Consider the following 17,238-nt stretch of genomic DNA (forward strand, 5'->3'; position numbering starts at 1 on the left):
TGTTACCAGCATATTTTATAATTCTAAGCCTGTGTCTTTGTTTCCATGGCAGAGCTCTGGTTGAACTTTTGTTTCTATAAAGACTGGATGAAGACACTTTCTCATATGGAGGGTGCACAGCCATAATATAAAATACATGTTTATAGAGTCTACAAGTTGCACATTGGTTTTGAAATTTAGATTAGTGCTCATTGAATTTATTTTTTCACTTGTCAGCAGAGCATTTTGTGCTAATCCAACCAAATTTTGCAAAGTTAATTGTATGAGCCATCTTACCTTACTGTACATCACTTCCATGATACATTTTAGGCATGTTTGAATCATTTGTTTCTCATGTCTGCTTTTGTTGTTGTTGTTTTGGATATTGCATATAACTGAAATTCATACTTTTGTTTTAATTATAAATTTGATCATTTTAACATGGAAGTTTGAGCAGAAATGAAAAATCTTCAAATTTGTTACATTTTATTATAATCATATAGTTGTAGTAGTACTGAATATTTTAAACATTTTTGCAAAATATTTTACCCATTATGCTAAAACTTCAAATTACCTTTGTATAAACTGCTGGTTACTATTGTACCTCATGCATGACCTTAATTTCTTTTTCCAGTGAATATTGACTCCACAGTTTAACTACTCGTAAAACGTAAAGATTTTCATTACCATTCTAATAAAGTCCAGTATGAAAATCAAACTAGTCATACATAGTGTTGTTAGAGATACTCTACCCACTAACCATAATTTTATTCAAATTGCCATAGCACTAATATTTTATTTATATGGCAGCTACCATGATGCTTGTGTTAACTGCAGCAGGGATGCCTTAATGCATCATCACCTATGATGAAGTCTACGTATTTCTGATACCCGAAGAATCATGCTAACTGCATTAATCAACATTAGTGATGTTTTCTTGGTTTATTTTATTAAACAGGCTTTGTTCCTGCTTCAATATTTGTCTTCTTTGTCGAGCCTCCTGCAGTCATGCATGTTAATAGAACCAGCCCTTGTACTCCAGGATGAACTGCTGATACCTTATCTAGCAAACACTTTCCATGTTCTCGCCACACACTCTAAGGATGGCAAGGGTAATCTATATTTTTATCAATATCTGCAGATTTTTTTGTTAATAAATTAGGAGAATTTTGGAAAATTATTAAGTGTCTAATTAATTTCTGGGGGTTTATTTCATTCTGAGTCTATAGAGCAATGGCTCTCAATCTTTACCATACTGAAACCCTCTAATAGCTTCACATGGACTATAATCCATCCTTCAGTGCTTTGTTTTCTAAAATGTAATAACTTAATTATTTGAACCACCCTAATTCATTTTACCCACTCAAAAGCAATACTATGCATAAATATAGAATACATCTTTGGCTTGTCTTTCACTTAGTGATGATGGAGCACAAGAGGGTTACTTTCCATAGTGCTGGCACCAGGGTAGTACTGGCTGTCTTGAGCATCACTATATGATATGGCCACAACTACACTGCTGCTTTGTTTTGAGAACCACTGTTGTAGAGAAAATATTTTGAAAACAAGGTACTTATAATTACTGGGATATTATTTCTTTTTCCATTACACTTTATTAATTAGAGTTCTTAAGGCCAATATTCAAAAAAACACTGAACCCCTAAATTAGGTCCCTAAGTTAGGAACCTATTCTGAGCTGAACTTAGAACCTATGTTTTAGCTGAAAACTCACATAAATTTAGTTCCCTAAAATATAGAACCCAAATTTCGGCCTGCTATTCATTTTCCTAAATTTAGGTGCTTAACAGGGTCATTTATCATTTTGCATTAAATAGTGCAAAGCATGCTAATATGCAAATGTGAAATTAGTTATGCAAGTGGGAGGAGCTTGGGCAGAGTTAATGGAAATGAGCAGCTCCTAATTTCAAATGTGATAGAGTAATGCACAGCAACGCGGGTTTTAACGCTGGAAATAACTTACACCGTTTTTCTGTGCATTGTCCCCGCATTAGCTGTGAGTTACCGACCAAAAAGGCTTTCATCGCAAATGCCATTCAGTCAGGAGAGAGAAAGAGAGAGCGAGACTAATATGTAACTTTGCTATTTATACCACTGTAAAAGGGGGACACTTTTAACTCGGAGTAGGGTTTGGGGGGGGCAGTTTTACATACACAGAGATACGAACAACAAAGTTGACATCAGTGAATATTTTCCGTCATTTGGAGCGATGAAAGGTAAAAGAGGAGTTGATTTGTACAGCATCAAGCTAGGCAGAGAGTAAGAACATAAGAACATGCCATACTGAGTCAGACGAAGGGTCCATCAAGCCCAGCATCCTGTTTCCAACAGAGGCCAAACCAGGCCACAAGAACCTGCCAATTATCCAAACACTAAGAAGATCCCATGCTACTGATGCAATTAATAGCAGTGGCTATTCCCTAAGTAAACTTGATTAATAGCCATTAATGGACTTCTCCTCCAAGAACTTATCCAAACCTTTTTTAAACCCAGCTACACTAACTGCACTAACCACATCCTCTGGCAACAAATTCCAGAGCTTTATTGTGCGTTGAATGAAAAAGAATTTTCTCCGATTAGTCTTAAATGTGCTACTTGCTAACTTCATGGAATGCCCCCTAGTCCTTCTATTATTCGAAAGTGTAAATAACCGAGTCACATCTACTCGTTCAAGACCTCTCATGATCTTAAAGACCTCTATCATATCCCCCCTCAGCCGTCTCTTCTCCAAGCTGAACAGCCCTAACTTCTTCAGCCTTTCCTCATATGGGACCTGTTCCATCCCCTTTATCATTTTGGTTGCCCTTCTCTGTACCTTCTCCATCGCAACTATATCTTTTTTGAGATGTGGCGACCAGAATTGTACACAGTATTCAAGGTGTGGTCTCACCATGGAGAGATACAGAGGCATTATGACATTTTCAGTTTTATTAACCATTCCCTTCCTAATAATTCCTAACATTCTGTTTGCTTTTTTGACTGCTGCAGCACACTGAGCTGATGATTTTAAAGTATTATCCATTATGATGCCTAGACCTCAATTCCTCTTTTACCTTTCATCGCTCTTTTACCTTTACCTTTCATCACTCCAAATGACAGAAAATATTTGCTGATGTCAACTTTGTTGTTCGTATCTCTGTGTATGTAAAACTCCCCCCCCCCCAAGCCTACCCCAAAACCGAGCCCGAGTTAAGTGCCCCCTCTTAACAATGGTATAAATAGCAAAGTTACATATTGGTCTCTATAGAGTCGCTCTCACTATATCTCTATCTCTCTCTCCCTCACTCCCTTCCCTCTCCCCTGCCTGAACAGCATTTGTGATTAAAAAAAAAACAAAAAACAAAAACCTTTTCGGTTGGTAACGTACTTGCAGCAGATTATTCAGCATGCAATGCGAAAATTAGTGCTGATGCGATAAATTTATCGCAGCTTGCAGAAATTACCTGTGTGATGCAGGAACAGGGAAATTAGCCTAACCACGCCCCCTTTTTTATTGTGGGTGCTATTTTTGCTATATTTATAGCTTTTTGATGAATATAGGCCTAAGGGGGTCATTCTCTAAAGGGATCGCACGTGAAAAGTCCCGTTTCACGTGCGATTACCTAAATCGGGGCGGAGTTGGCCCCGGAAGAGGAGGAGTTGGGGCGGCACCAGGGTGTAGTTATTCGGTGTGAAAGCCGGCAGTCAGCGCACTGCAGTGGTGCGATGGCTGCCGGCTTTCGCAGGCCCGCCCCCCCCCCCCCCCCCCCCAATTTGTGCAGGATTCATCATTCTGCGTTGAGTGATGAATCCTGGCCTAAGTTAGGTACTTAGTTCTGAAAATCAGTACTAAACACTTAACTTTTTTCCCTTGCCCTGTCTCTGCCTCTGTAGCCACCTGATTTTTAGAACCTTAAATTTAGAGGCCTAGTGAAAGTTGGAGCCTAAATTTAGGGACTCAACCCTAGTAAATTTTCAAAAGGGATATTTTAGCAGTCTGACTCTAAAAGTTACGAGTCTAAAACCTTTTGAAAATTGATCCCATTTTTTGTTGTGTTGCTCAGATTTTCCTTCTACTGTTGTAATGAGCTAAACTTTATTTGCAGACACTGAATTAACAGCTGCAGTTTACCAGACGTGGACAGACTTGTTTAACCTTCTGACTACACTGTTACGGAAAAATGGCCAAATTTCTTTTCCATCTGTGATGGCTGGTTTTGCAAAATATTGGACTGCAGTAATTGGTAATGTATAATTTATACTGCTTCAAATCATATCTGTTTTCTAAAGTAGCTTTTGTATACATTTTTAAATTGTCAAAGTTCTTAGTTTCATAAAAGGGTATATAGTAAGTGGTAAGACAATTGTATACTGGTTAAAACTGTAAATTGCAAAGGTCAGACTGATTACTTCTCTGAATATTTTTTTACTTTGCTCCATTTTACTGTCAGGCTTATGTCCTGAGGAGAAAACCGAACTACATGTTGCTCTTACAGTAATATATGATCATAACAAGAGTTCTGGATGAAATCTCAAGATCAGTTAATCTGCACCCTTTCCTTTAGGTACTATTGACTGCAATGCACCATTCCAGACTTATATTTTTCTAACCTACTTTTAAAATCTTCCAGTTACTAGGATTCAATCATCTCCGTAGGTAACTTGTTTTACTGATAGCTACTCTTAGTTAAGTTCTTACTGTCTAACAAAAATCTCTCGTGTTGCAATTTAAGCCTGTCCCTGGTGCAGATAGAGAATTACTGATAACCATTCTTTATGCATTTGACTGCATTTATCCAATTGCCACTCAGTCTTCTCTAGTCTAATTAAACCCATCTCCTTCAACTTTCCTCATAGGTCATTATCTAGGCTTATATGTCTTATTTTCTTGCTGCCCTTAAGACTTTCTCCAGTTTCTCCATGTTTGTGAAGAATGGAATCCAAAACGGGATACTGTAGTCAAAGGCCTTAACCATGTTTGGCATGGAGACAAAGCACAAGCAAGTAGGGAGCAACACTTTTTTAAAACTTTTTTAAAATAATTTTACAAGTTAGTATAATGTAAGCCAGAAGTATACACTTAAACATAATTAGATAGAAAATATATAATACTAATCAACCGTCCAAATAAGCCAAACTGTTCAAAAAAAAAAAACCCAAACCCTTGTTTAAGTCTACTAAATAAATGATCTAAAGAGAACCAAGATACAGAAAAATAAATTAGGTAATTAATTCACATGGCCAAGCTACATTGTTGACTGAAATAAAAAAGCCATCAGCTTCATATAAGTTATTTATTGAAGAGAAGTTATAGAGGACAAAGATTCCAGTTTTGATTTTTCACAATGACAGAGTGCAAAGAGAGGAGAATAGCTGATCTGAATCAAAGAAAATATAAATTCTGTATATGCACCCCTTATATTTACAGGGATCGCATGAAACCAAATTTGCCCTTATTTTAAAATTCTCCTGATGATGAAAAAAATGTTCAGTTCTATTCTGTATCTTTCTATAAAGCAAATCTAACCAGCAGTATGGTTTTCAATAATGTAGTGTGTAGACAAAGCAACAGCATTTTCAAAAACTTTAGGATTTTGATACTTTTTATCAGGTCTGCTAATGACCCCTCTCCTCCTCAAGAAAGCAGGAAGTCCCTTCCAGCATACCTCTCATTTACTGGGTTTATTTGCAGAATGGCAGAGGCCATTCCCTTTACTTTATTGATGGAGGATGAAACCAGAAATAAGATGCTGGACATCCTCCAGTTCATGGGGCTCCCAAAGGAAGTTGTGGTAGTCCCAGTTCACAAAATCCTCCAGGAGATACAGATGAGGATGTGAGAGAACCCCCTCTCTGTGGCTCCCATTATGTGATTTATCTGATCCAGAAGACTCCTGGATTCAAAAAGAGGCAGCTACCACATCAGTCTGTGGTAGTCAAATCAGCTCTCAAGAGGGCCAAGAAGACTAGTCACCATTCCTCAGTGTCCCTAGGGAAGGATTCTAGATCCCTGGATATTCTTGGGAGGAAGGTATTTCAGGGAGCTATGCTAAATGTCCACATAGCTTCCTATCAGTACTTCATGGTCCAGTACATGTGGAACTTTCTGAAGCAGATGTAGAATGTGGCTGAGCCAGCTTCCTCAGAAGCATCAAGATACCCTCCGGTCACTGATGGCAAAAGGAATGAAGGGTGGAAAATATATGGTTCGCTCGACCTCTGATTTTGAAATGGCATCGAGAGTCTCTGCCATGGGAATTAGCACCCACAGATTTGCTTGGCTCTTGGCCTCAGATCTCTGACCTGAGGTCCAGGAAAGACTTGCTGACGTACCATACAGTGAAGAGAATCTCTTCAGAGATAGATTCAAGGAAGCAGTAGTGCAGACCATTGAACAATGGGCAACACTTCTACAGCCGCCTACAACCACTCCATACCCACTCTTCTCTATCAGGAGACACCCAAATATGAGGCTGAGGAGGCAATTCTTCCAGTCAAGAAGATGCTATCCTCCGCTACCTCAGTTCTGTCCACAACAGGCTCCTCATGCCCTTTCAAGGCAGCAGCAGGCCCCTAAGCCACAGTGAGTACCCCAGTCAAAGCCTGGGATGCATCCCTATACCTTCCTTTTGGAGACAGGCTGAGATTTTACGTGAACCACTGGCCCCAGTGTAGCTTCGGACATGTGAGTCTTCAATATTATACGAAAAGTGTACAGATTGCATTTATCGGATCTTCCTCCAAATCACCCCTGAATCCCAGTTAGGGTCACACTCCACATCAAGAATTGCTTCCAAAGGAGCTGTCCTCCTGCTTGGAGACCAATACAGTTGAGCCCATTCCACAAGAGAAAGAGGGCAGGTAAATCTATTCCAAATACGTCCTGTTTCCAAAGAAAATAGAATGCCATCCCATCCTATACCTTAGGCCTTGATCACATTTCTGAAAAGAGAAAAATTAAAGATGGTTTACCCAGGCACCTTAATAACCTTTCTACAAAAAGGGGACTGATTATGCTCTCTCGATCTCAAGGATCTTTCACTGATATAGAGATATTCCCACATCACAGGAAATATCTCAGATTTGTAGTGGGAGACCAACACTTCCAATATCACATGCTGCCTTTTGGCCTAGCGTCAGCCCCACATGTCTTCATTGAATGTGTTGCCATGATGGCAGCATACCTGCGCAATCTGGAGTGAATGTGTATCCCTATCTGGACTATTCCCTGGTCAATAGCAGATTGCAGGCAGGTGTCACAGAATTAATGTACAAAACCATCCGGGTATTGGAGTTAATAAGGTTTGTGATCAACTACATCAAGTCCCACTTCAGCCCATTATCTCAATTTGAGTTTATTGGCGTTCTGCTAGACATGATTCAGACAAGAGCCTTCATTCCCCAACAGAGGGCTATCTCTTTGATGTCCACAGTGGAAAGGAATAAGGCAAGTCAGCAGACATTGCCATGGCACATGTTGAGGATGCTGGGCCGTATGGTGTCAACAGTCCATGTAACTTCCTTTGCATTTCTCCACATGAGGATATCCCAGTTGGCACTCGGGTCTAAGTGGCTACAGTCACCCAGAATCTTTGCAATAGCAACTACATGACACAACTGCTCAAGAACTCCCTGTCCTGTTGGAAGGACAATTTCAATCTGATCAGGGATATACTTTTTCAAAATCCTCTAATCTAAATTGTCCTTACAGATGCATCCAACCTGGGCTGGGGAGCACCTGGTAGAGAGACTTTGCACCCAGGATCTCTGGTATGCTCAGGAAACAGTTCATCAAATACATTTCCTAGAGCTAAGTGTGGTCTGGTATGTTCTGAAGGTTTTCAGAAATCAGTTGGCCAACAAAAGTCATCTAGTTTCAGATGAACAACCAAGTTGCAATGTTTTACATCAACAATCAGGATTACTGTCCAGATATGGGACTGGGCCATCTCTCAAGGGATGGTCCTTAGGGCCACGCTTCTGGCAGCCATGGAAAATATCCTGGCAGATAGATTGAGTTAGATCCTGGAACCCCACAAATGGTCCCTGGACTGAGGAGTAGCAAACCAGATATTCTATGAGTGGGGAAGATCTCTTTGTACCCCTCAGAACATGACGGTTCCACTCTTCTATTCAGGAAAAGGGCACAGGGCAAACTAGTCTCTGATACCTTTACACTCAGTTGGGGCAAGTAGCTACTGTACATATATCCTCTGATACCATTAGTCACAAAAACTCTGAAATTGAAAGAAGATTGGAGGACCATGATTCTCATATCTCCCTTTTGGCCGAGACAGATTTGATTCCCACTCCTGAGGGAGATGTCCATCAGGAAACTGATCAGGCTGGGAAATTCTCCATATGTCATTACTCAGGATAAAGGCAGATTGCATCATCCCATGGTCAGGCCCCTAGCTCTCACTGCCTATCTGTTGAGAGGCTGACCTTGCAACCACTTGATCTCTCAGAGAATGTGTCGCATGTTCTACAATAAAGGCCTTCCACTTGGAAGTCGTATGGGCTTAAATGGCAGAAGTTTGCCTTATGGTGTGAGCTAAAAGCCCTAGATCCTTTCTCCTGCTCTACACAAAAAAATACTTGATTACCTTCTACATTTATCCATGTTGGGTCTCAAGAGCAATGATTTCTTTTCAGTGTAATTTGCAGCATAGTAGTCTAGCTCTATTCCTCCTTTGGCTGTCAGATTTATGCGGCTTTTGCTTCATTTGAAGCTTCTTATCAGGCCTCTTGCTGTATCTTGAGACCTCAACATGGTACTGACCCAACCAATAAAAGCTCCGTTTGAGCTACTGTGCTCCTTTGACTTGATGTATTTTTGGTGGTGGTCAGTTAACTCAATGCTCTAGTAACTTATCTTATATTAATTTTTATCATGCTAGAGTAATTTTGCGCACTAATCCTAAGTTTCTGCCTAAGATGATGTTAGAATTCCATCTTAGTCAATCATCTATCTCATCATTTTTTTTCTCTAGCCATGTGCCCACCAATGTGAACAAGCACTGCACAGTCTGGATGGAAGAGAGCCTTGGCCTTCTACATGGAGCAGATTGAAGCCCATAGAAAGTCCACCCCGCTTTTTGTTTCTTTTGATGCCAAAAAATTGGGGATTTGCAATGCTAAACCATCTTTATCCAGTTGGCTAGCATAATCTGGTGAGCCATGTCAAGGCTCGCTCTGTCCAAGCCATGATAGCATTGGTGGCTCACCTAAGATTGGTCTCCATGGAGGAAAACTGCAAAGTTGCAATTTGGAGTTCTCTCCACATATTCACATCAAACTACTGTTTGGACAGGGATGACTTGTTGCAAAAAAAAAAAATAATTGTTCCCAATGGCACTTTGATTGTTGTAACTCTCTTCTCATTCAGATAGTCTGTAGCTAGGGATTTCCCACATGTGAAGACTGCTTATCCTCAGAGAAAGCAAAGTACAGATGTTCTTCGAGGACAGCAGGATATCAGTCCTCGTGAAACTTGCTCACCTTCCCTTGGAGTTGACTTCTTATAATGCTAAGGAACAAGATGGAAGGGTCCCCCACGAAGTCGCATGGTATAGTGAGTGGCATGCTGAGCATGCCCCGTGAGACACAGTCAAAGTTCTAGGCTGGGCTACATCGGATGATGTCATTCGCATGTGAGAACTGACATCCTGCTGTCTTTGTAGAACAGCTGTTACAGATACACATTTTCTTTGTTGCAAAGGAAATTAACTTTGAGCCATTATAGGAAGAAATGGTTGGTACTGTTAATTCTCTATCAGGCTAAATGTAGAATATATCTTTTAAAATGGAGGATATACTAAACCAGGTTAAAGACCATGGGATTGAAATTAATTTTGTTACGAATAGGATGGATCAATGGATCAATACATTTTGCCACCTTCAAAATATGAAATCAGTGGCAGCAAAAAATAATCTTGTTTTTAACCAACAAAGTTGAATTATTCAAAAATATAGTGAGATGATGTAATCTGCACCTTATCAGTTTTCCTGAAGTTTCCTCCATTTCACCATCTGATATGTTTAAAATATATCTGTTAGAATGTTTGAAAATACCAGACAAGAATATTCCTCCCGTCTCTAGGATATTTTATATTCCACAAGTTAAGAAAGGGTGATTTGGAGAATGATGGGATTCATCTCAGGATATGGATTTATTAAATCTAATGTATTTGGAAAAATCTGACACTGGTTTGGTAAAATGTGGTACCATGTAAGTCTCCTTGGCATTAGAGTCAAACAGGGACTGTTATTGCACAATTGCTTTAAGTTTAGAGATGCAACTTTTTAAAATTATAAAGTGAGAATGTTTCCAGATATGGCTAGAAATTCGCAAATGAAACGAAAACAAGTTTCTCGTAATGTGACCTGCTGTACTACAACTTAGGGATTTTTTTCCCCAATATCCCTGTATAGTCAAATATCAATATAATAAGTATGTAGTTTCTGAACCATCTCAGTTTACAGCTTTAAGTACTAAAGAAGAACTGAAATATCTTTTAGCTGAATTTTCTGTAAGTATAATAGATTTTTCGGCCTAGTGTTTATTGAATGACTTAATTTGAGCCTTACTTCTTATTTTACCTCTTTTGTTATTTATCTAGATTTTGGTTTGGATTCTCAATTTGGTAGAATTGATCAACATTGTATATTGAAGTTTACTTTGGATTATATGTTTGTTTTTTGTTTTTTCTTACTCTTCTTTGTTTTTTTGTAAAGTTTAATTTACTTGATATGTTCATTTTGAAATTATAAATATATTTTTTTAAGTTTCACTGTATATATGAAGTAAATTTTTTCAAGGTGAATCACAAATATTTACATATGTATGGGAACTGTTTGAAAGTTATTCTAATATTCAGAAAATATATGTACTTATTTATATTTAAAATGTTGTATAACCTGCCTGTCACAGTTAAAATCCATCCTAAGCGGGTAACAGTATAACATCAACATTATTATTAACATCAGTAAAAACAGCTAAACAATACACATAAATGTTAATTAAAAGCCAGGTTTAAGATTTCAATTGCTTACAAAAAGGCAGCAAATTTGTTATAACACTAATGTAGTTGGGTAGAGCTTTGCATAAGACGGGCCCAACCTTAAAAATGGCTCATCGCCTCGAGGACCAAATGACCAAATGTCAGTTGTCATGTGATGATATTAAAAAAAAAACAAAAAAAACCCCGCTGAAATTCATTTTAAAGCACAGCATTATCTTATCGTATATAATTTAGCAGTTGGACAGCTCTTATCTGTATACTATTAAAAGGCTTGTAATTAATAATCTAGCTGCCTGTGTAGACAGTTTATAATGAATGGCTGTTGACTCTCATTAAGCCTGTTATCTTACATGCTGTGGAATTATGGTCATTAAAGTGAAAGAAAATAAGAAAAAATGAAAGGTAATAGATAAAACTACAAGTAAGGGCTGATTAAAAGAATAAGGAAACCATTCAAACTTGGATTTATAATGCAATGCTTTTTTAAAGTTACCTTGTCAAATACTCAGACACTACATTCAAGGCTTTCTATTTTATGACAGCAAACAGAGACAGCAAGCTTTCCAGATTTGCTTTAGAAAGCTTTGTGCATTGTCAGAAGGCTTTCTGTGTGCCACCAGACCTACTGCTATTGGTTTACTCCTGACAGGCAGAAGAAGATTTTCTCCCAAAACCTTGGGATCTGCCATTTCAGATCATATGATTTTTTTTTTTTTTGCCTTTTACTCTTTTAGAAATTCCGCGTTGCCTTTAATTTGCTTTTTGTTTTCTTCTCTCAATAATCTTTCTAGTTTTGATTTATATTAAAAAAAAAAATCTTATAGTCTGCAACATCCAATTACATTGTCCTGTGCGGTTTATTTCAAAAACACACATAATATTAAAACATTACAAACAGAAAAAACACCTATTTAAAACTAATTAATTGAAAGCCTCCTTAAACAGTTTTAATAGCCTTTTTAAACAGTTTCATATCTTTGTTCTCTTACACTCTTTGGGGTAGATTTTCAAAGGGTTACACGCTTAACCCCGAAAACCTGTCCCTGTGCGTGCCGAGCCTATTTTGCATAGGCTCGGCGGCGCGCACAAGCCCCGGGATGCGCGTATGTCCCGGGGCTTTGAAAAAGGGGCAGGAAGGGGCGGGGTCATTGGCGTGGCACCGATCTGGGGGAGGTCCAGGGGCGGGACCGAGGCCTCCGGCCCGCGCAAGATACGCCTGACAGAGGCAGGAGTAAAAAGTTAAACAAGGAAGGGGGGATTTAGGTAGGGCTGGGGGTGGGTTAGATAGGGGAAGGTGGGGGGGAGCAGAAGAAAGGTTCCTTCTAAGGCCGCTCCAATTTCGGGTAGCGCACACAAATGTACCCCGCGTGTGCTTCTCTTAAAATCTACCCCTTTAAGGGTTCTTTATTCTTCATCACCTCTGCCTCAGCTTAACTTGAGTGTACAGATTTTATTCCATTGAGCTGCATCTGATTCTTATAGTCCTATTGCAGTTTTTTTCTTCTTGGTATATATTTTTCCTTGAAAAACTTCAATTTCACACTTATTATTTTCTGAATCATGGCCAAATTGTAGCCAGTTTCTTCAAAAGGTTCCCAAAGTGCTCCTAGATGATGTTCCTCAAGAATTGTAACAAAAAGTGCTACAAATGTTTGAGCTAAGGCCATAATGTCTCTGCATGTGCTCTCTCTGCCAAGATGTCATCATGAGTGGTCGGGGTTGGAAAATAGCACAAGTAGATTATATTTTCAACTCTACAGGTGTTGTTTTATTAAAAAAAAAAAAAAAACTTCCAGCAAAAAGTGGAGGTAAAAAAGTTCATAAGTACTTTGTAACAGCTACAATTTTCAAAGCAAAGTATTCTTGTGGAAAGTTTATAGATGCCATACTCAAGTAATACACCAAAAATAACATTGTACTGTCCTAATCAAACTATGTATACAGTGTTACTGTGATCTCCCCCATTCTACAGCTGGAAACTTCAACTTCCAGTAAAAAAAAATAAAATAAAAAGGCCCAGAGAGCCAATCATAATAATGCTAATTATCAGGCCTCATCTAAAAAATCCTTGGTTGCTTTGATTCCTCAGGCCCCAGAGTTATGACAAATCCTATGCCACCTCCTTGAATCATTATCACAAGACAAGATCTTAACTCATGAGTCAAAGCGGGACTTACAAAAGTGGAATTATCAATGTCTCTGTAAATCCTACTGGTGAACAGTTCCATGGGCTCTAAAATGATTGCACATAAAACACTTTTCAGTCTCCCTTTCTGAGGCTATTTTTTTCTGGTTATGCAAAAACCACCTCTAGGCTTCAAGGAGTTTTTCATTATAGCCTTCAAGGCCTACCTCAGTTTTGTTTTTTGAGATGTTCAAACTGGAATTAATGCACAATCCAATATGTGTTGTAAGAAGAGTATAATGCCCCACAGAAAGAAGACCATAAATTTGGTTATTTACCAGCAAAGGGGTTGATGCAATATATGTGCGCTGAAAGCGGGTGCTGAACACTCAGTGCCTGCTTTCCTAATGCTTCCCCAGACACCCCTCCTGGGGGTGCCTTGCAATATTTAAATTAGGGGTCACGTTATCAAGGAGGCGCTAGGGTGGCTTGTGCGCCCCTAGCACTTCCTTGAGAACGGGAACCCACGAGTGGTCGGCCGTCTGCCGGTTAGGAAAACAGACAACGAATTTATCGGCTTCAGTTTTCCTAATCTGTGCACAGCCAGGGGTTCAGGAAACGGATGCTTGCTAACTGAGCATCCGTTTCCTGAACCCGACCGGTGGTGCTTTTTTTTTTTTTTTTTACCTATTTTTGTTCAAGTTTTTTAAAGATTTGTTCCTCCAACTTAATATCGCAACAATATTAAGTAGGAAGATTTACAGAAAAGCATTTTTTTCAGCTTTTCTGTTAAACTTGTGGGAACGCTCAGCAATTATCGCCTGCGTCTTAGACGTACATTTTTTTTTTTTTTGCATTCAGAGTGAATAGCTAATAGCCTCATTCACATGCCTTTGCATGTGATGATCACTATTAGTTTCGCCCCGCATTGGACGCGTGTTGTGGAAGCGCTAATCCCTTTAGGGGTAGATTTTAAAAGCCAAGCTCGCCGGCGCGCGCAAAGCCCCAGGATGCGCGTAAATCCCGGGGTTTTGCTTGGGGGGGGCGTGTCAGGATGGTGCGGTGTTCGGGGGAGTGTTTGGGGGCGTGGTGGCGGTCCATGGGTGGGGCCGGAGGCGTGACGGTGGTCCGGGGGCTGGGCCGAGTGCTCCGGCACTGCGGCCTGTGCCGGGGCAGGGAGCCGGCGACGCGCGCAAGTTAAACTCAACGGAATAAGGTAGGGGAGGGGGATTTAGTTAGGGCTGGGGGGTGGGTTAGATAGGGGAAGGGAGGGAAAGGTGGGGGGGGGGGACAAAAAAAAAGTTCCCTGCGAGGCCGCTCTGATTTCGGAGTAGCCTCGGAGGGAACGGAGGCAGGCTGCGCGGCTTGGCGCGCGCCGACCCCTGATTTTAAAAGATATGTGCGTATCTTTTAAAATTCAGCGTACTTTTGTTTGCGCGCGCGCATACTTTTAAAAAATCTGCCCCTTATTGCATAAGGGAATTAGATAGCAACTATACAACCCGCATCCTACTGCCGGTTTAACAGTATGCTCGGCTGAGCGCACTGTATTGCATCGGCCCCAAAATGTTTATTCAGTGCTTCATATAAATATCATTAACCATAGAGTATGCTCCCCGACACGCGCCGTGTTTCACTGGGAAGACTGCGTTAGGACGGAATAGGTACACATACCTTCTAAAATAAATAATACAATGTATTAGGACAAAGTGGCAACTACAGCAAAGTGTATAGATCAAACCAGCAAATTCAGGGCAAATTGGAATTGAACCAGATGATTAAGGGGGCCTTCACATGACACTTCAGAGGATGGAAAGCAAACAAATCATACATATTGACACTGATGGGCTTGTCAAGCTATTCACATTTTATGATTTTTCCTTGTATGCCAATGACCATATCAATATCGATCTTAAGCTTATTTGTTGTAAATTTAATGTCAAAAACATTTAGAACAAATAATCAAAATGTAAGTGATACAATAATAATATCAAATAATGATTCAAGTTTTATAGTAAGTCATTTATAGATCAGGATACAGATGATCCAGAGATTTTGTAATCATTAGTCCTAGTTAGTTTATTTTTTTTCACAATTTCTTGTATAACAGATTCATACTCAGAAGTGAAAATTGTTCATGAAGAGGGTAATTTTCAAAATCATTTAAGTGAGTAAATAGCCATTTATTTGAGTAAATTGGCTTTCTGAAACCTTCCTTAATACAACTACAAGCAATAATAATTTTAGCCACATTTAGGAGAAGCATTCCTGGGAGGAAAGAGGAGCATATTTTAGGTGGGATTATATTTTCAACTCTACAGGAGTTATTTAAAAAAAAACAAAAACCTCCCTGTACAAAGTGGAGGTACAAAAAGTCACAAGTACTTTGTAACAACAATAATTTTCAAGGCAAAGTTTATAGGTATCATACTGAAGTAATGCACCAAAATATAACATTGTACTGTCCCAATCACACTATGTATACAATGTATCTGTAATCTCCCCATTTCTACTTTGAGCTCTTCTTGTAGAAAAGCATGGTATAAATACATTATAATGATTAAAATTACTTGTGGACTTTATTCCAAAGCAGATAGTCTCAAAATTGTTCCAATAGTATATACTTCCTAATAAAAATCTGGACATTATGGTAACTCCATTTCATCACTGATGGCCTAACAATGCCCACATTCAGCATCACTGCCAGCATCATGCAAGCATAGTATGAAATGAGAAGATCATGCATTATCTTTCAGTTAAGCCCTTTCTCTGTTCTTTAAAGGGCATTCTGTTGCTTTCTGTTACACCAGACCAAAATGATTGAGTTTCTAGCTGGCTGGACTTGCACCAAGTTAAGAACCTCTTTCATTTGAAATTATAAGACCTCCTTGTTGAAGGCTTTCTAGCCAAAATTAACTTGATATCCTGTACCTTTGGTAAGAACAAAGAGAAAAATAATGTGCTTTCAATCTTCATACCATAAGGACCAGGGATGTCAGGTTTGAATGGCAGAGTCTGCCTTCCTCTTGTGTGATGAGAGTTGAACATATTCACAAAAGAACTAGAGACTATAGTAGCAGATGAGATTCAGAAATCATCTGAATCTTGCCATGGCCAGGTTGGTGCAGTTATGATCATTCTCAATTTATCCCAAAGCACCTTCTGGATACGGTTGGCAATTAGAAGATTCCGTAGGTACACTCTGGCTTAGCAGAAAAGAGTCAGAACTGACCTGTACTTCTTCGGATGCATGGAGTACAACTCAACTTTTCTGTTCCCTTCTGAGGCAAATAGAACTATTAACATCATTTCCCAGCAACTGAACAATTCATCCACTACTTTTTTATCTAAGGGCCACTTGTGCAGTTTTAACACTCTGCTGAGGATGTTTGCCAGTGCCTTCTGAATGCCTGGAAGGTAAGTTGCCTAAAGAACGGGCTTGGTGACAACTTGCTCACAACTAGATTTGGATGGAAGTTCCCCTACTTCCCTGTTTATGTAGAACATTGCTACCTGGTTATCATTCTGAATTGAGAGAAAGCTATTTGATCATAATGAATGGTTTGCATCTCCAGCCAATTGATCTATAGATGACTCTCCACTGGGGACTTATATGTTCTTATGTTCTTATGCTTGTGTTCATGCCATGCCAGTGTGCACCCCCAACCCTCTTGGTGGAAGCATCGGTAGACAGAGTCACTTGATGCTGTAGGACTTATAGCAAGAGGCCCATCTTTAGAATGTCAGGATTCATCCATCACTGAAGGGATGCTCTCACCTTGGGACTCACTGAGATTTGGTGAGATGAAGGGTGATAGAATTCATCCCATTAGTTTCGAATGCCCCACTAAAGACCTTACAAGTGTAGATAAATCAGAGAAACCACATGTATTGCAGAAGCTATGTATCTAAGGAGGACCAATACCATGCTTGCTGACGCCTGATCCTGGTGAAGGAGAGACCTTACAAAACTCCTCTGCAATGTGGCCCTTTTAGTTCGGAGAAACCCTTTCTCCTGAAGAGGTTCTAGCCAGGCTCCTATAAAAAGAATTTGTTGAACCAGAACCAGGTTCAACTTGGCAATGCTTACCTGGAAATCCAGGAAATTTTGAA

The 17,238-nt window shown here is 39.5% G+C and overlaps 1 protein-coding gene across 4 annotated transcripts in view; it reads left to right on the forward strand.

Moving 5' to 3' along the window:
* Positions 1-17,238, forward strand: part of RTTN (rotatin) — a 685,521-nt gene that overhangs the window by 505,415 nt on the left and 162,868 nt on the right. For all 4 annotated transcript variants that reach the window (XM_029590900.1, XM_029590899.1, XM_029590897.1 and 1 more), the window contains exons 38-39: positions 938-1,091; positions 4,083-4,220. In XM_029590900.1, the coding sequence (XP_029446760.1) occupies positions 938-1,091; positions 4,083-4,220 (292 nt within the window). The remainder of the gene's footprint in view (positions 1-937; positions 1,092-4,082; positions 4,221-17,238) is intronic.

The sequence above is a fragment of the Rhinatrema bivittatum genome, chromosome 2, assembly GCF_901001135.1.
Source record: "Rhinatrema bivittatum chromosome 2, aRhiBiv1.1, whole genome shotgun sequence".
Taxonomy (NCBI): domain Eukaryota; kingdom Metazoa; phylum Chordata; class Amphibia; order Gymnophiona; family Rhinatrematidae; genus Rhinatrema; species Rhinatrema bivittatum.